This window comes from Neoarius graeffei, chromosome 5, assembly GCF_027579695.1.
Source record: "Neoarius graeffei isolate fNeoGra1 chromosome 5, fNeoGra1.pri, whole genome shotgun sequence".
In the NCBI taxonomy this organism is placed as follows: Eukaryota; Metazoa; Chordata; class Actinopteri; order Siluriformes; family Ariidae; genus Neoarius; species Neoarius graeffei.
In genome coordinates this window covers 52,268,229-52,294,066 of record NC_083573.1, presented here as the reverse complement: position 1 = coordinate 52,294,066, position 25,838 = coordinate 52,268,229, and the positions used below count along the sequence as shown (strand labels likewise).

At 41.9% G+C, this 25,838-nt stretch overlaps 2 protein-coding genes across 5 annotated transcripts in view; one reads left to right on the top strand and one right to left on the bottom strand.

Annotated features, from left to right (window-relative positions):
• The window catches only part of clcn1b (chloride channel, voltage-sensitive 1b), a 31,475-nt gene extending 14,837 nt beyond the window's left edge, over positions 1 to 16,638 (top strand). Inside the window, exons 13-22 of the mRNA XM_060920595.1 lie at positions 34 to 93; positions 181 to 394; positions 519 to 652; positions 3,650 to 3,831; positions 4,359 to 4,431; positions 8,632 to 8,708; positions 9,212 to 9,256; positions 9,353 to 9,457; positions 13,589 to 13,675; positions 16,003 to 16,638. Of these exons, the coding sequence (XP_060776578.1) occupies positions 34 to 93; positions 181 to 394; positions 519 to 652; positions 3,650 to 3,831; positions 4,359 to 4,431; positions 8,632 to 8,708; positions 9,212 to 9,256; positions 9,353 to 9,457; positions 13,589 to 13,675; positions 16,003 to 16,380 (1,355 nt within the window). The 3' untranslated portion in view covers positions 16,381 to 16,638. The remainder of the gene's footprint in view (positions 1 to 33; positions 94 to 180; positions 395 to 518; positions 653 to 3,649; positions 3,832 to 4,358; positions 4,432 to 8,631; positions 8,709 to 9,211; positions 9,257 to 9,352; positions 9,458 to 13,588; positions 13,676 to 16,002) is intronic.
• A 4,162-nt stretch (positions 16,639 to 20,800) lies between these two features.
• The window catches only part of fam131bb (family with sequence similarity 131 member Bb), a 47,597-nt gene continuing 42,559 nt past the window's right edge, over positions 20,801 to 25,838 (bottom strand). For all 4 annotated transcript variants that reach the window (XM_060920593.1, XM_060920591.1, XM_060920592.1 and 1 more), the window contains 2 exons: positions 21,897 to 22,154; positions 20,801 to 21,723 (listed from right to left, as the gene is read on the bottom strand). In XM_060920593.1, coding sequence (XP_060776576.1) covers positions 21,493 to 21,723; positions 21,897 to 22,154 — 489 coding nt within the window. In that variant the 3' untranslated portion in view covers positions 20,801 to 21,492. The remainder of the gene's footprint in view (positions 21,724 to 21,896; positions 22,155 to 25,838) is intronic.

Sequence of the window (25,838 nt, the reverse complement as noted above, 5' to 3'; positions counted from 1 at the left end):
TGGTGGGAGAGATCATGGCCACACTTTTTCCAAATGGTATTCTCTTTGATGGTATTATTTACCAAATCCTACCTGGAGGCTATGCTGTGATCGGTTAGTAAATGCTCAACATCACCTCCTCAGTTTACTTTAAGTACTGCAACCTATTGGTCATATTTGTGTGAATGCCTGGATGTCTAGGTGCCGCAGCGATGACCGGTGCAGTCACACACACAGTTTCAACTGCAGTGATCTGCTTTGAGCTAACCGGGCAGATCTCTCACATTCTACCCATGATGGTGGCAGTGATCCTGGCTAACATGGTGGCACAGGGTCTGCAGCCATCCCTCTATGATTCCATAATCCAGATCAAAAAGCTCCCCTATCTCCCAGAGCTTGGTTTTGGCCACATCAGGTATTCACATACACACACATACAGAAAACATCTGACAGATCTCTTCTCAGCTTTTTCAATCATGAGATTTATTTTTAGTGAACCTCGTTTAACCTGATATTTCTGACCTTTGCTCTTCACTCAGTAAGTATAATATCTGTGTGGAGGACATCATGGTGAAGAAGGTGAAGTTTTTGTCTCCTCAGACCACCTACCGTGAACTTCTTCACCTTCTGCAGATCACTACCCTCAAAACCATCCCAGTGGTTGATTCTAAAGGTATATGTGTATGTGCATGCATGTGTGTGTGTGTGTGTGTGTGTGTGTGTGCATCTGTTGAACGTATTGAACACAGTTGGGTGCAAATTTTATATACTATTAAGACAAGACGATAAAGAAATGTATTGTATAAAAACGAGACATTTAAAGGAAAAGAAAGCACATGGTTAAAATACAGTTATGAAGATAGATTATGATATAAACTGATTCATGCAAATAATTGAAAATAAGGAGCTCACACAACTAATGCCGCTTTTCCACTACCAACGCGGCTGAGTTGGGCTGAGCCGTGCCGTGCTGAGTTGGGCTGAGTCGAGCTGAGTGGGGCTGTTGGAGTTGCATTTCGACTACAACCGCGCTGAACCGTGCTGGCTGGAAGTGGGTGGACACATTGGGTGGAGTTAGCGAAAGTGGGTGGACGTCACGTGATGTCGTTAGACGGCGCAAACAGTGACATCAGTGATCTTTTAAGCGGTAGTCTCACGACCCGGATAGTAAACAATAAACATGGAGGACATGGAGTCGTTAGTGTTGCTGGTCTTGGTGCTGTGGCTTGTTGTCACCGACAACGCCAACAGATACTGGCAAGAGCGTATAGATGAGGCGAGGCACATAAGGCTTCAGAAATTCTCGTAATTCGTAATTCTTCTTCTTCCGGGTTTACGGTGTTTACAGATCCCAGCGTGCTCGCGGGGCGTGTGTGGGCATGTGAGGACACTCCTCCTCACCAATCAGTGCACAGGGGAGTGTCTGCTCACGCCCCTAGCCCCACTCAGCTCGCTTTGGCTCGCTTCAGCCCCACTCCAAAACCGTGCGAGTTTTGGGAGCTGAGTAGGGCTGAAGCGAGCTGAGTTGTGCTGCTCTGAGGTAGTCGAAACGCGAGCCGTGTCGGGCGGAAGTGAGCTGAAGCGAGCTGAAGTGAGCTGAAAAAGGGTAGTGGAAAAGGGCCATAAGATATCCATCTACGAAAGTCAGTTTCTATGCAGAATTCCCCCATTATCGACAATTTCATAAATGCCACCATTGAAAATATTTTAATCAATCAGAAAAATCCCCCCGATCATTTGCGGCAATGCTCTGACATCACATGGAAGCTCCGCATGGTGAGTAAGACTTGAAGCATTGGGATTGTAGGCCATTACATCAACTGTAGTTTTCACCCTTTTCCTGTGCTAAAGGACACTGTTAGTCTCAAACAGACCTTACTAAGCAGGGAAATTATTCAAGAAGGCTGTTCAACGACCGAGAGAGAACAAAATGCCTAGCTGTGCAGCGGTCGGGTGCACATGCAGGATTGGATCAGGTCAGCAGCATGGCCGCACGTTCTATGGCTTTCCGCTGAAAAAAAAAAACAGACTTGCTCAGGAAGTGGCTAGTCAACATGAAAAGGATGGGCTTCGTTCCTACAACGAATTCCCGCTTGTGTGTAGCACACTTTCTGGATACCTGTTTTAAGGAGGATTTGTACACCAAATACGTCAGTGTGGCGGAAGGCCAGAAGAGACAGAGACGATTGAAGGAAGATGCTGTGCCAACAGAATTTGAACATAGTAAGTTTGTCAGTCTGTCTGTTTAGATCTATTCGCGTTAGAAACACCAAACGCGTTAACTGATTGCTCGATGCCCTATTATCGCTCACATCACATGACCTTTTTGAAGAAGCAATTCTGATTTCTTTCCATAGTATTGGACCCTTTATATATTCGTTCAAGACCCCTAAAACTGAACTGATGGCAGTGATGTGTCAGCCTTCCAAGTCACTTTCCGCTATCTTGTCTGCAGAAGTTGATTACTGCTTAACGCTTTGCCCCTTCAGTACTGAACAGCGACACTCAGCCTTGCAGCCTAGTGATGTCATGCATCACCCTTCCAACAGGCTGCATGGCAGCCTACTGGTGGCATTAGAGCAGCGATACAAAAACGTTCACAACTTTCTCATAAATGGTCAAACATGCCCGAAACCTTTCTTACAGGCTCTCAATATTACAAGCTACCAACCCGTGCATGTATTTACTTTACATTTTCCATTCCTTTAATGTATTTATAAAACACTTATGCATAGTATTAAAAGCATTTAAAGGTGCTGACTGCAAAGTCATATGAAATTTTCACATTTTTTTTATCGTGCATGGCATTTTCCTATGTCTCACAAGAACAGTATCATGTGGACAAGATGTGATCGTTTTGATGTCCTGAGGGTCGCTTTTCTCCATTTTGGGACCATTTTCCTACCTCTTGTGGTAAACAGAGGAAATAGCCAAACGCTACAGAAATAGCCAAACACGAGGAGCTTGAACTAATTAGCATAACTATGGAATTGTGTCACACCAAGATGGTGACGCGCGGAAAACATCATGACTGCATCAACCTCGGAGAGTTTTGAATCTCAGGTGTGTAATTTGTGGTTGGCATTCGGGAATAGATCCATGAAACAAAAGACGAATATACTCTATCTTTTCTCTGTTACTGCTTTTGCGTTATCGTTTCTTTCTCTGTAAGATCAAACATTAGGCGTAGAACTAACTCCGTACTCGCTACCATGGAGTCGAACCTGTGCATTCTCAGGCTAAGATAGCTAAGTGCTAGCTAGAATGATTTCGTTATCTGTCCGAAAAAATGACATCATCGAACCTTGCTCTAACTAGTCAGACTTTCCTTTTCTTTTCCACTGGCTCTTAGTTGGTAGGAGAGCGGAGTCTGCCATGTTTGCCCATGCCGGCTTGTTTTGGATAAAAATAGGTCAAACACGCCCCACGGTGGTTATGTGATATTGTTGTTTGCCTACTTCGGCAATTTTTGGAATCGTAAAATGCAGGACGCATTTTATCTTGATAAAACGTTTACATGTAGGATATATGGTGTGTGTAACAGCGAAACATCTCGAAACTCCACCAGCAATAGAAATGGAAAATTTTGCCCAGAATTCAACTTTGCAGTCAGAACCTTTAAATGAACATAACATGCAGCATAAACACAAGATCATATTTCTGTCCTTAGAGTCAATGACTTTGTTGGGCTCTATTGAGCGGTGTGAGCTTCAAGCAGCCTGTGACTGGTGGCTGTCAGCAGAGAGACGGATTATGAACCAAGGTCAGGCAATGCGCAGTCCAGGGTCAGTGGTCAGCTGGGAGTCCTTCAGTTTGGTAGATGACGAAGGAGGAGAGGAGAGCAAAGAAAAGGTGAGAGTGGGGCCATAATGGATTCACGCGATGCGGTCTGCACCTCAACTTCAATGTGATTACATTTAAATGAGGATCTGGGTTAATTCCACTATTTCCAAGTGCTACTGAATTACCTACGGTTTTTGGTAATCAACACATCAACAGTATTTTGCAGGCAGATCCTGCCTCTTGTGTTGGGAGAGAAGTTTTTCACGGTTGCATCCACGCCACCACTGCATATCAATATTAAACACTTTGTGAATCAAGAAATTAAAAGGGGTGTTTTAATGATAACTTCAGATATAAAGCCAGATTATATTTATAAATATGAAATAAATGAAAAATAACCCCATGGAAGCATGTTTGTGCCACTTTAAATCCATTGCCGTGCAGACACGAGAGTTTTATCTCGGAGGACATGAAATAAAAATGTTATTACAAATGTCAACCAGGGAAAGGAATCTTGTGTTCTGTTACATTTAAAAATGAAAATGAGCTCTGTTTACAGTTTACATGAACTTGGTGCTCTTTAAACTAATTTGCAGGAAAACACAGTCTCTGAGGAGCGGAACGGCCCGTTGGACACTGTGGGGGATCTCACCAATCACACGGCACCTGGTGAGTCGGGCTCAGGTGTAGGTTTTGTATCTCTGCTCTTTTACTTACAATAATTATGTAGAAAATCGTCAGAAGCCAGGTAAAAAAAAAAAAAAAATGAAAGTGTTAGATACATCAGAGATTTCCTGTGATATCCAAACCAAATGCACTTCATGCTCTTTCCTCAAGTGTCCTAGATCCAGTTCCCCAATACACTGCAGGCTGTTTTCTCTAGTACCCTTGTTCCACACAGGCTCTTATCTCTAATCCCCTAGACTGCCTTCTCAGTGTATGGCAGGCTCTATCCTCAAGCCACTATTACCTTTTCTGAATGCACCGCAGACCCACGTCTCTAGTAATCTAATCCCATCCTCAAAGTCACTGCAGGCTTTTTCTTCTAGTCCCCTTGTCCTTCTTCTGAACACACTGCAGGCTTTTTCCTCTAGTTTCCCTACCCAGTGCATTACCGGCCCTTTTCTATTATTTCCTAGTTACTCTTCCCAATCGGACTGCATACATGTCAACCTTTGGTCAATCGAACCTGTATAACCAACCTCCAAAATCCGTATTTCCCTTATAAAATCCTTATAAGATGCAAATTAAAATAATTTACCTAAAATTTGAATGATAATTAACAATGATATATCCCAATTACTTTTTATTCAATATTAATAACAATAAACCTTCAGAATGAATACAAAGCTCCAATGTTTGACAAAAACACAAAGTGTTATCAGCGTAGTTACGAAGGAAATACTTCGTTGTTTGGAGACAGGTTTCACCGATCGGCTATTATGCACGAGACTTCATATTAGCCACAAAGTCAGGAAAACCTGTTCGTAAAATTACGTTATAATGACCAAATACAATGAAAAGTATTTTTCCAGTCTCACCTGTGAAAGGTAATCCCATGTGATGTCGTTTGGACGGTAAACCTGTTGGTACAGTTAAACGCAGCACATGAATGAGGCATCTTTATTCTCGGCTACTGTCTAGACGCTATAGAGGGCTACCGCGTGATGTCACCGTACCGTGAGATTTTGTTAGGGCGCCATATTGGAAGACCTCAAGTACATACATACATACATACATACTCACAATATAAAACAAACTACGAGCGAGAGTGAAGTGACACGATGGCTGATAATTCGGGTTATGTGAGTACATTACCAGCTGCAGAAAGGGTATGTGGAGAAACTGGCTGTGATTGATGGGTTTGACCCATATGATAAGACTCGCGGCAAGGGAGAATGGAAACATAAGGAGGACCGGACACCAATTCTGCCATCTGTTTGCTACCCAGACATTGTAAACTATTTGTTGTTTACACCCAGTGCCTACACTGCTGATGACTTGAAGGCCTACAAAGGGCTACAGGCTTACAATTATGTTGTTAGCGGCTTGGTTCGTGATATTACAGCTGTTGTTAAGAATAACCTACACATAGTTATGGCCAAGGTAATCTTGTTGATATCTTTTAATAATATATCTTTTCAGTTGAAAAATTAATACTTTTTGTTACTATTAAGGTATCCATAATTTAGGTTAATTTATCCAAATTATACATATGTATTTATGATATATGCCTACACAACAACTATGCTTTATTTATATAATAGGAGGGAGAGCAAGCCCCAAACCATCCTAAATTATTATTATTATTATTATTATTATTATTATTATTATTATTATTATTATATTGTAGAAGTCTGGGAGGCTTGCTCCTCATACAGTTATCAAATTGGGGCCAATTTAGCATGTTTTAAATCTGAATCTCTTGCGTTCGCTTACCTCAAAGTGTCCACAGATCATGCACAGACTTATCCATTATATCCACAGTTTTTTGCCAAGTCTCACACAGGTTTCTTTCAAGTCTACTGTTGGGCCAATAAATCATAAATAAAACAGCTCAGATTTGTTTGTTTAAGTCGTTTGCCACTCCACTTTATTCTCGTGGGTTCACATACCGCTGCCGTTATTTCCCCCAATCATAAGTTTGTTGGTCTTCCAATATGGCGCAGGGTCTGTTTACTTCCGGTTTCGGGTGACATCAGTGAAATCCCTCTATACCAGAGACGGTTGAAGAATCTCCACTTTGCCACATCCAATATGGCAACGAGGATGACGTATGATTCTACGCAGAAGGCGGCGTCTATGTTTATATGTCTATGACTTCCCGGTTGGCGGGATTCTCGCAATGCGGTGTGCGCATGATCAAAAGTGGAACGAAGTCCCGCTACCACGAGATAACACGCGATTTCATAAGACTCTTTACTGGCTGTCTGTGGTGTACAGTACGTTTGTAAATGTTATGCGCTCTTTTATCATCGTGGGAATTGATTATAGCTCTAAATAAATATTGAAGTTTTTTTAAAGAATCCGTATAACTTTATTTATACGCCCGTATACAACCCTGATTCCAAAAAAGTTGGGACAAAGTACAAATTGTAAATAAAAATGGAATGCAATAATTTACAAATCTCAAAAACTGATATTGTATTCACAATAGAACATAGACAACATATCAAATGTCGAAAGTGAGACATTTTGAAATTTCATGCCAAATATTGGCTCATTTGAAATTTCATGACAGCAACACATCTCAAAAAAGTTGGGACAGGGGCAATAAGAGGCTGGAAAAGTTAAAGGTACAAAAAAGGAACAGCTGGAGGATCAAATTGCAACTCATTAGGCCAATTGGCAATAGGTCATTAACATGACTGGGTATAAAAAGAGCATCTTGGAGTGGCAGCAGCTCTCAGAAGTAAAGATGGGAAGAGGATCACCAATCCCCCTAATTCTGCGCCAACAAATAGTGGAGCAATATCAGAAAGGAGTTCGACAGTGTAAAATTGCAAAGAGTTTGAACATATCATCATCTACAGTGCATAATATCATCAAAAGATTCAGAGAATCTGGAAGAATCTCTGTGCGTAAGGGTCAAGGCCATTAAACCATACTGGGCGCCCGTGATCTTCGGGCCCTTAGACGGCACTGCATCACATACAGGCATGCTTCTGTATTGGAAATCACAAAATGGGCTCAGGAATATTTCCAGAGAACATTATCTGTGAACACAATTCACCGTGCCATCTGCCATTGCCAGCTAAAACTCTATAGTTTAAAGAAGAAGCCGTATCTAAACATGATCCAGAAGCGCAGACATCTTCTCTGGGCCAAGGCTCATTTAAAATGGACTGTGGCAAAGTGGAAAACTGTTCTGTGGTCAGACGAATCAAAATTTGAAGTTCTTTATGGAAATCAGGGACGCCGTGTCATTCAGACTAAAGAGGAGAAGGACGACCCAAGTTGTTATCAGCGCTCAGTTCAGAAGCCTGCATCTCTGATGGTACGGGGTTGCATTAGTGCGTGTGGCATGTACAGCTTACACATCTGGAAAGACACCATCAATGCTGAAAGGTATATCCAGGTTCTAGAGCAACATATGCTCCCATCCAGACGACATCTCTTTCAGGGAAGACCTTGCATTTTCCAACATGACAACGCCAAACCACATACTGCATCAATTACAGCATCATGGCTGCGTAGAAGAAGGGTCCGGGTACTGAACTGGCCAGCCTGCAGTCCAGATCTTTCACCCGTAGAAAACATTTGGCGCATCATAAAACGGAAGATACGACAAAAAAGACCTAAAACAGTTGAGCAGCTAGAATCCTACATTAGACAAGAATGGGTTAACATTCCTATCCCTAAACTTGAGCAACTTGTCTCCTCAGTCCCCAGACGTTTACAGACGGTTGCAAAGAGAAAAGGGGATGTCTCACAGTGGTAAACATGGCCTTGTCCCAACTTTTTTGAGATGTGTTGTTGTCATGAAATTTAAAATCACCTAATTTTTCTCTTTAAATAATACATTTTCTCAGTTTAAACATTTGATATGTCATCTATGTTCTATTCTGAATAAAATATGGAATTTTGAAACTTCCACATCATTGCATTCTGTTTTTATTTACAATTTGTACTTTGTCCCAACTTTTTTGGAATCGGGGTTGTACTACGTTTATTGAATCAAATCCGTATAAAATACGGACATTCCGTATAGGTTGACATGTATGGGACTGGCTTGATTAATTATCACTGCATATAGTATTCCTTACTATCTAGCTTTTGAGTGTGTATGAAACAGACAGGATATATGGATTTGCTTTAGAGCCTCGGTAGAACGGTTCGTGTCTGGACTGATCTTATGATTAATCACAGGTGTACTCAGGATCATGAGGAGCGCACTTCATCGCCTCTTGTCAAACTCATCCTCATCGCAGCAGGCTGAGTCACAGGTACATCTCACACATGCATAAAGGGCAACTAAGACAGAAAGTCTGTGTCATAAAAATGACTCGATTGCGCTCTGAAATGGTGATACGATCTAAATACTGACGGTGATTTTTTTTTTTTTTTAAACCTGTTTGGAAATTAGATTTGAACTAAACTTTGCTTGTTAAGCAAAAAAATCTTGTATCACTACGACACAAGGTGGAGACAAATTCTCCCATTTTCTTATGTTCCATCTTCAGGAGCACTTTTGCCATATTTAGGCATTTGCAGCTTTCTAGGCCACTGAACCACTGTTTCTCTGACTAAGCAATTCATTTGTCATATTTGTCATCAGTTATGCTGCACAGTATTTATAGCCGTGTAGTACAATGAGAAAAAAAATGCATTCTTATTTTTAACATGAATTAGAAAGCCTTTTTTTAATGTTCTTATTCTCACTGTCTTTCTCAGATTTGTTTCATAAAAATGAGAAATGAATCACTCTTTATCTTATGTCTATTTCCAGGACATGTTGCCCGTTCCTGTACCAGACAGCATGACTCCAGATGAGGTGAACAAAACGATTCTTTCATTTCTTCCTCTCTTTTCTGCATAACTCAGTTATTATAACATCATCGCTGATGCAGCTTCTGATTGGCCTGTACAGATCAAAGCTTGGGAGGATGCTGAGCTGGATAAGCCGATTGATATTGATCAGATTCGCATCGATCCCTCCCCTTTTCAGTTGGTGGAAAGGACATCGCTGCATAAGGTAGCTTCATGTAAATGTGCAGGCTGGAACACTGATACTGAGATACATACACAACTTTAATTCCAACCGCGGATTAAAGCTACGCTAATAACACATTTTGTGTTGGTCTTGCTTTAACATCATGACACTGGTTGATATGTTTTCCAGACCTATGCAGAAAGAAAGGCCTTTTTTTTCACAGATGGCAAGCAGCATTAGTATCTGTCATTATACCTAGCACATGCTGCAGATTTTAATATATACAGTGGTGCTTGAAAGTTTGTGAACCCTTCATAATTTTCTATATTTCTGCATAAAAATGACCTAAAACATCATCAGATTTTCACACAAGTCCTAAAAGTAAATAAAGAGAACCCAGGTAAACAAATGAGACAAAAATATTATACTTGGTCATTTATTTATTGAGGAAAATGATCCAATATAACATATTTGTGCGTGGCAAAAGTATGTGAACCTTTGCTTTCAGTATCTGGTGTGACCCCCTTGTGCAGCAATAACTGCAACTAATGTTTCTGGTAACTGTTGATCAGTCCTGCACACTGGCTTGGAGGAATTTTAGCCCATTCCTCCGTACAGAACAGCTTCAACTCTGGGATGTTGGTGGGTTTCCTCACATGAACTGCTCGCTTCAGGTCCTTCCACAACATTTCCATTGGATTAAGGTCAGGACTTTGACTTGACCATTCCAAAACATTAACTTTATTCTTCTTTAACCATTCTTTGGTAGAACGACTTGTGTGCTTAGGGTCGTTGTCTTGCTGCATGACCAACCTTCTCTTGAGATTCAGTTCATGGACAGATGTCCTGACATTTTCCTTTAGAATTAACTGGTATAATTCAGCAAGCATAATGATGGCAAGCCGTCCTGGCCCAGCTGCAGCAAAACAGGCCCAAACCATGATACTACCACCATCATGTTTCACAGATAGGATAAGGTTCTTATGCTGGAATGCAGTGTTTTCCTTTCTCCAAACATAACGCTTCTCATTTAAACCAAAAAGTTCTATTTTGGTCTCATCCGTCCACAAAACATTTTTCCAATAGCCTTCTGGCTTGTCCATGTGATCTTTAGCAAACTGTAGACGAGCAGCATTGTTCATTTTGGAGAGCAGTGGCTTTCTTCTTGCAACCCTGGCATGCACACCATTGTTGTTCAGTGTTCTCCTGATGGTGGACTCATGAACATTAACATTAGCCAATGTGAGAGAGGCCTTCAGTTGCTTAGAAGTTAACCTGTGGTCCTTTGTGACCTTGCCGACTATTACATGCCTTGCTCTTGGAGTGATCTTTGTTGATTGACCACTCCTGGGGAGGGTAACAATGGTCTTGAATTTCCTCCATTTGTACACAATCTGTCTGACTGTGGATTGGTGGACTCCAAACTCTTTAGAGATGGTTTTGTAACCTTTTCCAACCTGATGAGCATCAACAACACTTTTTCTGAGGTCCTCAGAAATCTCCTTGGTTCCTGCCATGATACACTTCCACAAACATGTGTTGTGAAGATCAGACTTGGATAGATCCCTGTTCTTTAAATAAAACAGGGTGCCCACTCACACCTGATTGTCATCCCATTGATTGAAAACACCTGACTCTAATTTCACCTTCAAATTAACTGCTAATCCTAGAGGTTCACATACTTTTGCCACTCACAGATATGTAATATTGGATCATTTTCCTCAATAAAAAAATGACCAAGTAAAATATTTTTGTCTCATTTGTTTAACTGGGTTCTCTTTATCTACTTTTAGGACTTGTGTGAAAATCTGATGATGTTTTAGGTCATATTTATGCAGAAATATAGAAAATTCTAAAGGGTTCACAAACTTTCAAGCACCACTGTAGATGACTTGCAACCACGTGATCAAAATGTGCTCCGTCATGAGCGTCCGCCATGATGGTGGATATACAAAGCAACTAGGATGGCAGCCGCTGAAAGCGTGTCTGTAAACACTGCTGAATTTTCTCAGTATTACCACGATTTGAACAGTTGAGCGAAGATTCAATACAAAGAGAAGATAGATATGTGTGGGTTTTGACCCATATTATTTTAAAAAGTCAGACATTTCTGAAGGTCCTGCAATGATCTGGCGACTTGTCCAGGGTGTACCCCGCCTCTCGCCCATAGTCAGCTGGGATAGGCTCCAGCTTGCCTGTGACCTTGTACAGGATAAGCAGCTACAGATAATGGATGGATGGACTTTTCTGAAGATAAGACACTTCTACCAACCATCGAGTGCCCAGATATCGCGTTCTATCTGGTTTGGCTGCCGAAGAATCAAGTCTGACCTTGGACGAAACATAGCCCATTTTCTGAGTGGGTGCCCAGTCTGGATTGTTTCTATCGTATAATTTTGTTGGCGCTCCCAGAAACTAAATGGTAATACACGTGTTAAAATTATAACAACGACCAAGTGAACCACGACACGAGAACGCTCATCTCATTATCTCTAGCCGCTTTATCCTTCTACAGGGTCGCAGGCAAGCTGGAGCCTATCCCAGCTGACTATGGGCGAAAGGCGGGGTACACCCTGGACAAGTCGCCAGGTCATCACAGGGCTGACACATAGACACAGACAACCATTCACACTCACATTCACACCTACGGTCAATTTAGAGTCACCAGTTAACCTAACCTGCATGTCTTTGGACTGTGGGGGAAACCGGAGCACCCGGAGGAAACCCACGCGGACACGGGGAGAACATGCAAACTCCACACAGAAAGGCCCTCGCCGGCCACGGGGCTCAAACCCGGACCTTCTTGCTGTGAGGCGACAGCGCTAACCACTACACCACCGTGCCGCCCACGAGAACGCTCATTTTATAGCAAAATTCTAGCAACACGAAATAAAATGCTTCCATGATGTTATTGAGAGAGCTTTTGAATCTCACCTGAGATAAAATGATCACTGCAAACACGCGCTGTTTTGGTTTTAGCCTCTGTTATATCGGCCCTGCCGATGTTGTTCAGCCGTGCTCGTCTCCTCTCCGTACTAAGCCTCAGAGTTTCCCCGCCCTCTTTCCGAATCACGGACGGAATTCTAAAAAATCGGAACGTGCCTTGGTCACGAGTACTGTTGTGACCACAACCATATACAGCACAAAGATATGGCAGAGCTCAAAGAAGCAATGGAAAAACAGAGAGTTGCGCACTAGGGTGGTCCCCAAATATTTTTTTTAGGATTTTGTTACGACCACCTTACCTTTTTTTTTTACATTGCCTAAAAGAAGTTATTGTGCGAAATTTGGTTAAGATTGAACAATGTTTAGAGGTGCCACAAAGCCATTAAAGTTTTCACTCAAGACACAATATAAAATAACGTGGCTTATTAACTGTTTCATATTGATACAAACAATACAGTAATATAACTTCCTGTGTTCAAAGTAACAATAGCTATTACTTGTCTGTGATTTTCTAAACCCTTCGGTATTATGGTATCTTGTGGAGATAAAAGAACACACTAAGGACTTCCCTAGCAGAAGGAAGCTTTCTCCCAGACAGTTCCTTGGAAGTGGGACCAATTAACCAAACATAATTGTACTTTCTGGTTTTGTGCTTTGCACCACCGGTACTACTTGTATTACTGTTGCTGGCCATCTGAAAAACATAGAAAGAAAAACATTCACAACTTCATCAGCATATTACGATCAGTGCTCATTGTTTAAGAACCCCTTAGTGCATGAAAGTTAACCTTCTATCAGTCTATAAACTCTTCCTGCCTCTTCTTTTTCATAGAAGTGGCATATTCCCTCTAGAACTGTGACTTTCTGGGGGTCTGAGATCTTCTCTGCAACAGTCTACGCACCAACTAATGTTAATGGCTTAACCCGATTTGCAACCTCGTGTGGCACCTCTAAATATTAACCAATTTTTCTGAAATTTTGCTTGTTGCCTTCTTTTATCCTATGTAAAAAAAAATGGTAGGGTGGTTGGAATGTTTTGGTAAAAAAAAAATTTTCCCATACATTTCGGGACCACCCTATCGCGCACGTGTGACTATGTTTTGTATGGAATGTCGCTTGACCCTGCATTTGTATATCCACCAACATGGCTGACATCCGGGTTTCTATTTTGCTTTGATGTCACTTACAAGTCAAGGATACATCCATTTCTTTCTTTCTCTCTTTCAGACACACACACTTTTCTCTCTGTTGGGTCTCAGTCATGCCTATGTCACCAGCATAGGTAAACTAGTGGGGGTCGTAGCACTTAAAGAGGTGAGTCACTTGCATATCTGTCATCTTTTGTCTCTTCCCCCTTGTTTTTTTTTTTCTAATCAGAATTATGACGTGGGCGGCATGGTGGTGTAGTGGTTAGCGCTGTCGCCTCACAGCAAGAAGGTCCTGGGTTCGAGCCCCGGGGCCGGCGAGGGCCTTTCTGTGTGGAGTTTGCATGTTCTCCCCGTGTCCGCGTGGGTTTCCTCCGGGTGCTCCGGTTTCCCCCACAGTCCAAAGACATGCAGGTTAGGTTAACTGGTGATTCTAAATTGACCGTAGGTGTGAATGTGAGTGTGAATGGTTGTCTGTGTCTATGTGTCAGCCCTGTGATGACCTGGCGACTTGTCCAGGGTGTACCCCGCCTTTCGCCCATAGTCAGCTGGGATAGGCTCCAGCTTGCCTGCGACCCTGTAGAAGGATAAAGCGGCTAGAGATAATGAGATGAGAATTATGACGTTTGGGGGCGTTGTGGCTCAGGTGGATAAGGCGCCATACCATTAATTCAGGGACCCGGGTTCGATTCCTGCCCGAGGTCATTTCCCAATCCCTCCCCGTCTCTCTCTCCCGCTCATTTCCTGTCTCTACACTGTCCTGTGCAAAAAGCCCAAAAAAAATCTTTAAAAAAGAATTATGATGTTTAAGTGTGCCATAGGTGGCACAGTGGGTAGAGTTGCCACCTGACAGCTCCAGGGTAACTGGTTTAATTGTGAGCTCAGGTTAATGTCTGTGCAGAGTTGTTGTTTTTTTTCTCACCATGTTCACGTAGGTTTCCTCCAGATTCCCTGATTGTGCAAAAGCATGCAGCTAGGAGGATCAGCTGCTCTAACTTGCCCCTAGGTGTGAATGAGTGCATGCTTGATGCCCTGTGATGGACTGGTGTCCTATCTGCAGTGCATTATTCCACCGTCCACACTGTGTTCAACAAGAACAAGAAGCCTTTATTTATCACATGTACACTCAAGCACAGACTTAGGCTACATCCACACGACAACGGCAACGAGATTTTTTTTTTAAATATCGCGTCCACATGGGCAACGGATCAGTAAAATATCAGGTTCATATGGCAACGCAACGCTTGCTGAAAACGATGCAATACACATGCCACACCTCTACGTGCGCTGTAAGACGGTCCCATCGGAGACACCAGAACAATAGAAGTAGACGCATGCGCATAAACCCCTTCTTCTGTAGCATCAGCCACAAAGTTTTGTTTATTAATCAGTAGCGTAAAACGAAAGACGCGGAAAGAGGAGTGAATGGGGGTAGATGGAAGCCGGTACGCCAACATTCTGATATCCTCCAGAATTCTTTAATGGTCCGGAATAAATTGAATGCTACACGTTGATGGATTACTTTGTTCTTCTACGCCCTTTTTGAGGAATGTATTGTCGGACTTAAACCAACATCTGAAGAGGTGAGATCGCTCCTTCTTTTTTTTCCTATTTTTGCTGGCGGGATTGTTTTTGTTTTTGGAAAGCGCACGGGCGGTGCGCGGTTTGGTTATACTCAGTACTTCCACAGTGTTTGGATTAAAGACTCTGCCCTAAGGGCTATTCTCTCTCTCTCTCTCTCTCTCTCTCTCTTTGCACCATTACACAATAAATATTCACAGTGGAAATATTTTGTAAGCACGTTTCATGAACCAAGTTATAGGATTTGTTGACAACTCGCATCAAGTTCGTTACACTTCTACCCGGCGTGAAGCACTGACAGTCATGTGGTTGTGACGTCATCGTAAACAAATCCGTTCTACTCATCCAGACGACTTCGCAACGGGGACGTTGCCAGATTTTTCCACTCTGGAACGCGTTCTCAAAAGATTTCGTTTTGGGGCACCCACAACGCCGGTGCCGTGTGGACGCCAGGCCGAAACGATAAACAATTTTATCAGATTCACCTGAATCCGTTGCTGTGTGGACAGGGCCTTAAGCACAGTGAAATGTTTCCAGTGAACACACACATGCAAGCAATCAGAGCACATACATACCCAGAGCAGTGGGTAGTTATGCTACAGCGCCCAGGGATCAGTTGGGGGTTAGGTGCCTTGCTCAAAGGCACTTCAACCCAACCTTCAGGCCAAGGCTGCCCCATGTTAACTTAACCACATGTCTTTGGACTGTGGAGGAAACTGGAGCACCCGGAGTAAACCAATGGAGAGAACATGCAAACTCCACACAGAAAGGCCCCTGTCAGCTGCTGGGCTTGAACCCAGAACCTTCTTGCTGCGAGACGATGGTGCTAACCACTACACCACCGTGTCGCCATAAGAATAAATGAAATGTCATTGTAATCATCTGATTCTGCGCATGTATGTGTTTCTGCCACAGCTTCAGAAGGCCATAGAAGGTTCAACCTGCAGTGGCGTGCGTCTGCGCCCCCCTCTGGCCAGTTTCAGAGACGCCAGCCGTAAAGCCAAGGAGCACCCCCACCCACCCTCTGCCCCTTCTTCTCCCACCCGAGACAGAGAGCTGTGGAGCAAGGAAGAGGAGAAAGAAATAAAAGATGAGCCCAAACTGGACGAGTCCAAAGAAACAGAGTGCAAAATCAGTGTAGACAACAGCAGCAGAAATTCAGATTGTTCAGCTCAGGGGCAACCAACCTCCCCTTCCTCCCCATCGTCTCCTTCCATCCCTCTTTCATCCCTCCATCGTCTGCCTGAACAGGACACAAGTGGAGAGAGAGACAGTGATGATGAACTGGTTTGACTGTCATTTTTTTCTTCCACAAACTTAACCCTCTGTAGAAGGTCTCCAGCGTTGGCTGCAGATGGGCGAGAACGATGTAATATGTGATGTGAAGTTTTTCTACATTTTTCTACATCTGACACAGATCCCTTGTCCTCATGGCAAAGTCTCTCCCCACCTGTCTCAGGACGCTGTGTATCGGCCCTCCCTCAGTCTGTCTCGCTGCCTGCGTGTCCTTTCATCTGTTATTCAGAAGCAGGTGCTTGAACATCAGATCTAATCAGCAGGTTTAATACTTCCATTAGCTGGATGATCCATTAATTTGCCTTCCAAATAATTTAAGATATAGAATTTTATTTCTCTTATTACACTGCTTGATCATGATTCAGATTAATTATCATTAAATGATTAGTATGGAATTATTACCTATTCCCAGTGTCCTCAAAATGTGATTAATATATTTTCTGTAGATTTTTTTTTATTTTACTTATTTATTTTTTACTCCTTTTGAACTTAAAGAAAACATTACATTGTTTCAGGAAAAAAAATACAATACAGAATTACTTCTTCTTTGTTTATTTGTTCGTTTTTCATTATTGTCATTTGGGGAGGAGTGTAGAATAGGACGGGGTATTTGTCTATGGTTGGGGAGGGATTTTTTTAATCTCGTGCAGGAAAAAGGAGGAGAGAGCATGAGACAGAGACAGGGAGAGAGAAGTGAAAGCACACTGGAAGAACCATGTCATTAGACCCTTCAGACAAGCATGCATAGATATAGGCATCACAGATCGAATTCCCAATTACACTTATTCAAATAAGTCCATATCCAAATAAAATCCATATGAATTCATATCTGTCTGTTTAGAACATATTTGGATGACGTTTCAAACAAATGGTTGAACCTTTACATTGTTTTTTTTTTTTTAACAAAACCCTTGGATGATGGTCACTTTGTGTTGTGATTCCTCCATTAACAGGAAAACCAGGGTTCGAGAGACAGAAGTTGATAAGTGAACAGAAAAACAGATAGAGGCTAAAAAAAATGAGAGAAAACAGTAACAGAACAGTTTATAGAGTCATACCCATTACGCTGTGTTATATTGAAAGATGGCAGTAGAGTCATACAAAAAAATGCTTTAAAATCACAAATAATTTGCAGTCACGAACAGTGATAACCAAAGAAATACATTTGGTTTGTGATTATTACTATATTCATCCATATTTCTTATCTTACATATAAAGCAGTAAAATACCTAGCAGGAAATGGCATTACTCTTCTGGCTATGAGGATGTGATCTGTCTTGATTGTTTGGAACAATGAGCTCGTAATGGCTTGTATTGAGCACTCTCCAACCTTCAGATGAAGTCAAGCGCTGCTATGCAAACCAACATTCAATCAGCATGTACAGTATGCTGTTTCGGCTGAACTGAAATCGAACTGCATGAATTCAAGTACAAAGAATGAAATCAGTCACATTTTCTACATGATGTAGCCGAATAATGTATGGCCCAGACAAGAAAATCCTGAACATTGCACCAAATTGCTCTACATTCCACTTTGACACATTTACACATTTCTCATATCGATCTGTGAATTTAAAAATAAATTCCCACGCCAAAGGTTTGAAAACATGTAGCTGAACTGACCTTCTTTCCTTCACAAATATCTGTTCAGTAGATAAAATATCGGCTCGGTCGGTAAAAGATGACGTTGCAGCGAATTACGAGCAAATCAACCCCTGACTTACTGAAGAGTGATGTCATTTCCACCAAATGTGTCTATATCACTAAATGATAAAGAGGTCCTCTCCCAAAATGATTCTTAAATAAATAAATGAGCACATATCATTAACTTAGTGCTCCCTTCTGCCAGGCACTAAGACTGGAAAACAATGAAAGCTCATAAGCTGACTTTCATAAGAACTCTATTATAACAAGCACTGACAAAAATGAAAGTCTTATAAACACTGGCTCTTATGTCACTATTGTTATGAGTGTTTAATATTTGTATTATTATGTACCTGCATATAATGATAATGTTATGTATGGAGACTTAGAGGAAGATTGAGTAAAATGCCACAGAGATATACAGACCGGTATGCACGCACACACACACACACACACAGAAAAACTTCCAAAGTTGCCAGTCTCCATGCCTGTCTCAGGAGCTCAGCAGAATGACATGTGCTCTATCATATACTGGAGGAAGGACTCTTAATTCTGTACAAAAATAAACATTGTCCCAACATTGCATAAATAATCAATCAATAAATAAAGTCTTTCAAGTCAAGAAACAATTTGATCTTATTGTATTTGGCTTTCACGTCATCTTCAGAATTCAACTGAAGTGTTCTGCAATAATAATAATAAAAGAAATGAATGAAATTGGCCAGGATATGCAGCAGTCCTGGTTGTTGTCATTTTGTTCTCCTTGATAGACCATACAGCAAAAATGAGTGAAGAAGATAACCACTGTGTCTTCCTTTACTAGTTCTAACTCGGCTCATACACACACATTACAGATCACACACTCAGCACGCAGTGGTCCAGCCATAGCCACTGTGGTAACCAGTAAGCATGGCGAACAGGAAGACGCCTAGTCCATTCTTATTGGCCTGAGTTCTTCACGAGGTCACGTCCCATCCATTCTGAAGCCAGATTCGGTTCGAACATGTTTCCAGGTAATATGTCCATATTTCTGTTGATTTATTTACAGATGTTAATCCCAAGGACAATTCTTTATGTCTGTTGTGTACAATACAGGCGTTAAATGTCCAGGAGTAAGTAAATCAAGTTGTATTGTTTTACAAACAGAAGTCGAGACACACAGTATAAAAATAAATAAGTAACTGAAAAGGGTTAGCGGTATTTACATACATGTAACTGAAAACTTCTTAAATGAATGTTTTTTATTGTGATTTTTTTTTCTTTTTTGCTAGTTATGCAGCATTTTTCATCCATCTCACTCACGCACTTGCTTGTCTTAATATGTTATGGTCAATTCAGACTTTTTTTTGTTGTTGTTGTTGTTATTAATTTTGTTCGATTCCGAATACATTTCATGAGCGAAAATGGATAGTCACTGAATTCAAGTGCAAAAGAACCTCATCCTTTAACTTCCAGTCTGTGTTCTGATGTTCTGCCAGCTTTATTGTGAAGGAAAATCCTGTAACGCTTCATTCAGGGGAGTGTAGCTTCTTTTTCCTCTCAGGATGGTACCAAAATCCAAAGGCTGTGCAACTCTGTGCCAAGCAAAGCCTTACGTAACTCTGAGCGTTCGTATCAGTGACCAGGCCAGAGTGGAAAGGTTCAGTGCAAATAACTATACAGTGCTGTATATGAGACGTCATATTACACTGACACAGAGCATGCATGCCAAAGGCGACACAGAGAAGGAAGCCCACTATGATACAATCTTCCACAGCACAGTGTGTGTATGTACTGTATGCTGTTTGTGTGTTCATTAATAAGCTTATAACTTCTGATGTTTCCTGAACAGATGGGCTGGCACATAAAACTTTAGCTCACTTTAAATGAACAGTCTTCCTCACATAACCCAGATTGGGAAATGAGTGCATTTTACAAGCTTCACAACTTCATAAAGTATTAAGAGAACTGATTGTTATTCCGTTATTAATTTGGTTCTGCTTAAAATGTGCCTATTTTTGCTTTTAAACAGCATCACATGGATGTGTCTTGGAAAAGGTACAGGTCCAGATCAAACTGATGTGCGAGATTTGGACCGTATAAAGTAGAATAAACTACATGCACAAAGCAAACTTTGAATTGTTTTACATTTCTCAGCAACCGGTCCAATGTAATAAGGTGTGAGCTGGAGCATATGAGTCTGTCAAAGCGCACGTGTACGGTAAAAGTACGCTAGATTACATGCTTCAAAGACATACAGTACTGTGTGCGGAAGTCTTAGGCACAGGCAATGAAATGCTGTAGAAGAAAGACGCCTTCAAAAAGAATGAAATGAAATGAAATGAAATGTTGCTACATTAAAAATATTATAGAGAACAGTAAACAGTAATAAATGAAACAAAGTCAATATTTGGTATGAGATGACCCTTTGCTTTAAAAAAAAAATAATAGCACAGTGAGTGCAGTTTTATAAGGAAATGAGCTGTAGGTTTTACTGAGCATCTTGTAGAACCGGCCATAGCTCTTCTGGACACTTTGACTGTCACACTTGATGCTTACTTTTTGTAGAAAAACCCAGCAGCCTTCATTATGTTTTGTCTGAAAAGTGGCGTCTTAGATAATATGCTGCTTTCTTTACTGATATTACTGTACATGTTCCATTTGATGTTGCATTTTTCTGTAACATTTCATATTTGTGAATCTACGTACAGTAAAAGGTTTTTGTTACTGACTCGATAATGTAGAAGTCATAAAATAAAAGTCTATAACACAGTTTGTACAAAAAAGGGTGCCTAAGACTTGCGCAGAACTGTACTTTGACGCTTAATACTTTAAAAACATGTGTGTGTGTGTGCGTGCAGATGTCTGTGAATTGAGTGATGAATATCCAATAGGGACAAGGTGGTTGTTGTTGGGTTTTTTTTGCTCCATGGGTGTTTAGATCCACTTTATAATTAGTTTTCTGTGGTATCAGTTTTACTTCTATAATGATACATGATATCTATAAGGAATGAAGAAGATGTTGATTGAAACACAGCTGACTTTACACTATACCTTACACTTATGCGTATTTCTCTTTTAGAAACTATCCTTTTTTGCTGGATTGTTTTTGGTGTTTTGGTTTATTGTACGTTCAGAGCAATGAGTAGCATCCATGTAAATAGCATGCATGTGTTTAACCTTTGTTTCACCTTTGTCTGTACTCATCTCTCCGAATCCCTTTGTGTATATCTTTATCCTCTCTCTCTCTCTCTCTCTCTCTCTCTCTCTCTCACTCACTCACTCACTTGCTCTCTCTCCCTCCTGTGCTCCTCTTCAGAAGTGTAATGTTTGTTAGAAAATTCGGCCATTTTCTCTTTATTATATTTGAAGTCACACAAGATCCATCACAAAGGAGAGATTCCTGAAAACTGATGGATCAATTCAAATAGTTGATTATGTAGCATTAAATGTCGATAAAATCAGTTTCGTTCTGGCTCCCAGCACTCATTTTGTTGCCGTGGCACTGGCCGATGAGGATTCTGACTCCTCCTCTTTTTCCTCCAACATTTCATTAACAGACGATGTGACATCAGAAGGTTTCCATTCTGTGATTGACTCCCCAGGGACCTGTCCTGGACTGCTTCCTCCTGCTGAGGTCACTTCCTCTCTCTGTGCAGCTGGAGAAGGAATTAAAGTCACTGGCTCTGGTTCCATGTATAATGTTACCTCTTCATCCTGAGATGAGGGGGGGAAATTAATTAGTCTTTTTGTGTACGTATGTTATGTCAGGTATTTGACTGTGATGTTTTCTTGAATATCACAACCTTGTACAAGTCTTGGAAATATGGAATTTTGATTTCGTTATAGCCTACTAAGCACTAAGACCTCCATGGCTTCTTGGACCTCACCTTGAGCTCTTCCTCTTCTTGAGCTTCCAGTAAGGGTGAGTGTTCTGTTCCCATGTCTTCTGATGTGGCTGTTAGGTTTCCCTCAGTGGCTGCAGCCACACCTATGTACCCACCTACTTCTCCCTGGTAGGTTTCTGTAAGCCCTGCCCCCCACAGATCCACCAGGGGTGGGTGAGTAAGTGGCGGTAGACTGTGGATGGTGCTGTTGGGCGTAGCCTGTAAAGACTGAGTGGCACTTTGTAGTCTTTGTTCCAGTATCTGGAAACAGAAGAAGGAAACCATGTAAATAGTAATTTCTCTCGCTATTAGTCAATGACTTTCTAAGGCAGGAATCTAATTACTAATTTTACAACCCCAATTCCAAAAGAGTTGGGACACTGTGTAAAACATCAATTAAAACAGAATGTGAAGATTTGCAAATTATGGAAACCCTATTTTTCATTATCAAATGTTGAAACTGAGAAATTTTATAGTTTTTTGAAAAATATATGCTCATTTTGAATTTCATGTCTGCAACACATTTCAAAAAAGTTGGGACAGGGACAACAAAAGGCTAAAAAAGTTGTATAATGATAAAAAAAAAAAAACTAATTTAGTTAACTGGCAACAGGTCAGTAAGATGACTGGGTATAAAAAGAGCATCCCAGAGAGGCTGAGTCTCTCAGAAGTAACGATGGGGAGGGGTTCACCGCTCTGTGAAAGACTGCGTGAGCAAACTGCAACAATTTAAGAATAACATTCCTCAATGTAAAATTGCAAAGAATCTGAGGATCACATCATCTCTGGTACATAATATCATTAAAAGATTCAGAGAATCTGGAGAAATCTCTATGCAAGAGACAAGGCTGAATGCTGGCATTGGATGCCTGTGATCTTCAGGCCCTCAGGTGACATGGCATTAAAAGCAGACACATGTCTGTAGTGGAAATCAATGTATGGGCTCAGGAACACTTCAGAAAACCATCATCTGTGAAAACAGTTCATTACTGCATCCACAAATGCAAGTTAAAACCAGATACAAACAATATCCAGAAACACCACCACCTTCTCTGGGCCCGAGCTCTTTTATTATGGACTGAGGCGAAGTGCAAAATTGTCCTGAGGTCTGACGAATCAAAAGTAGAAATTATTTTTAGAAATTATGGACATCACGTCCTCCAGGCTAAAGAGGAGAGGGACCATCTGGCTTGTTATCAGTGCACAGTTAAAAATCCAGCATCTGTGATGGTATGAGGGTGTATTAGTGCACATGACGTGGGTAGCTTGTACATGTGGGAAGGCATCATTAATGCTGAATGATATATACATGTTTCAGAGCAATATGCTGCCATCCAGACAAAATCTTTTTCAGGGAAGGCCTTCCTTCTTTCAGCAAGACAATGCCAAACCGCTTTCTGCACATATTAAAACTGCATGGCTCCGTAGTAAAAGAGTCTGGGTGCTAAACTGGCCTGCCTGCAGTCCAGACCTGTCTCCCATTTAAAACATTTGCTGCATTATGAAGCACAAAATACGACAAAGGAGACCCCGAACTGTTGAGCAACTGAAACTGTATATCAGGCAAGAATGGGACAACATTTCTCTTTCAAAACTATAGCAATTGGTCTCCTCAGTTCCCAAACAGTTACAGAGTGTTGTTAAAAGTAGAGGTGATGCAACACACTGGTAAACATGCCCCGTCCCAACTTTTTTGAAACACGTTGCTAACATCACATTCAAAATCAGCATATATTTTTCGAAAAACAATACAATTTCTCAGTTTCAACATTTGATATGTTGTCTTTGTACTATTTTCAATGAAATATAGGGTTTCCATGATTTGCAAATATTCACATTCTGTTTTAATTTCCAGTTTACACACAGTGTCCCAACTTTTTTGGAATTGGGGTTGTATATGTGTGTGAAAGATTCTGTCCACATTAAAATTTTAAATAATAAAGTATTATTTGTGATACTTTGTCATTTCATAACAATTTGTTTAGCATAAATTCTATAATTATAAATAATCATGTGGTCGAAAAGACATTAGGAACAAAGGACCAGAAGCTATGCTGTTCTATTTGATGTATCATGCTTTCTCAGTTGCAACCTGTAAGGCTACGGTCACACTACAGCTCATGCTGCTTTGCGATGGGATATTGATGAAAATGAAGCATTTGGTGACAATGTTTCCCTGAGCTCTGGGAAGTATTCCCAAACCCATCTGCGAGTATTTGCCGCTTAGTTTGCCAACGAAATTGCTACCATATTTCAATGCATGCATTGAAATGCACTGAAAATTTTCTAGATATTTTTGGCCACTCACAAGGAAGAGACACACCAAAAAACAACTTGCGAAGCTTGGAGAACATTCGTGCATTGCACGATTGGTGGCGATGCTACCAATTTGTCATCACCAAGTATTCGCAAACCCATCACGAGCTGTAGTGGGACCAGGGCCTAAGATCTGGAACGTGTCCCTCTCTGTATAATGTTGTCTCCTTCTTTTGATACTTTAAAATCTCATCTTAAACATTTTTACTCTTTGGATTTTAGCGTACGTAAATAATGACCTGACGTAGTTCACTCTGTTATCGAGATGTAAACTGTCTCGTCTCGTCTCGTCTTCTTCCGCTTTATCCAGGACCGGGTCGCGGAGGCAGCAGTCTAAGCAGGGAAGCCCAAACTTCCCTTTCCCCAGACACCTCGGCCAGCTCCTCGGGAAGAACACCGAGGCGTTCCCAGGCCAGCCGAGAGACATAGTCCCTCCAGCGTGTCCTGGGTCTTCCCCGGGGCCTCCTCCCGGGGGGACATGCCTGGAACACCTCCCCAGGGAGGCGTCCAGGAGGCATCCGAAAAAGATGCCCGAGCCACCTCAGCTGATTCCTCTCGATGTGGAGCAGCAGCGGCTCTACTCCGAGCTCCTCCCGAGTGACTGTGCTTCTCACCCTATCTCTAAGGGAGCGCCCAGCCACCCTGCGAAGGAAACTCATTTCGGCCGCTTGTATCCGTGATCTTGTCCTTTCGGTCATTACCCAAAGCTCATGACCATAGGTGAGAGTCGGAACGTAGATCGACCGGTAAATTGAGAGCTTCGCCTTTTGGCTCAGCTCCTTCTTCACCACAACGGACCGGTAAAGTGACCGCATCACTGCGGAGGCTGCACCGATCCGCCTGTCGATCTCACGCTCCATCCTTCCCTCACTCGTGAACAAGATCCCGAGATACTTAAACTCCTCCACTTGAGGCAGAACTTCTCCACCAACCTGGAGAGGGCAAGCCACCCTTTTCCGGTCGAGAACCATGGCCTCGGACTTGGAGGTGCTGATTCTCATCCCAGCCGCTTCACACTCGACTGCAAACCGCCCCAGTGCATGCTGAAGGTCCTGGTTTGAAGAAGCCAACAGGACAACATCATCCGCAAAAAGCAGAGATGAAATCCTGTGGTTCCCAAACAGGATTCCTTCTGGCCCCTGGCTGCGCCTAGAAATTCTGTCCATAAAAATTATGAACAGAACCGGTGACAAAGGGCAGCCCTGCCGGAGTCCAACATGCACTGGGAACAGGTCTGACTTACTGCCAGCAATGCGAACCAGACTCCTGCTCCGTTCGTACAGGGACCGGACAGCCCTTAGCAAAGAGCCCCGAACCCCATACTCCCGAAGCACCCCCCACAGAATACTACGGGGGACACGGTTGAATGCCTTCTCCAGATCCACAAAGCACATGTGGACTGGTTGGGCAAACTCCCATGAACCCTCGAGCACCCTATGAAGGGTATAGAGCTGGTCCAGTGTTCCGCGACCAGGACGAAAACCGCATTGTTCCTCCTGGATCCGAGGTTCGACTATTGGTCGAATTCTCCTCTCCAGTACCCTGGAGTAAACCTTCCCTGGGAGGCTGAGAAGTGTGATTCCCCTATAATTGGGGCACACTCTCCGGTCCCCTTTCTTAAAAAGAGGG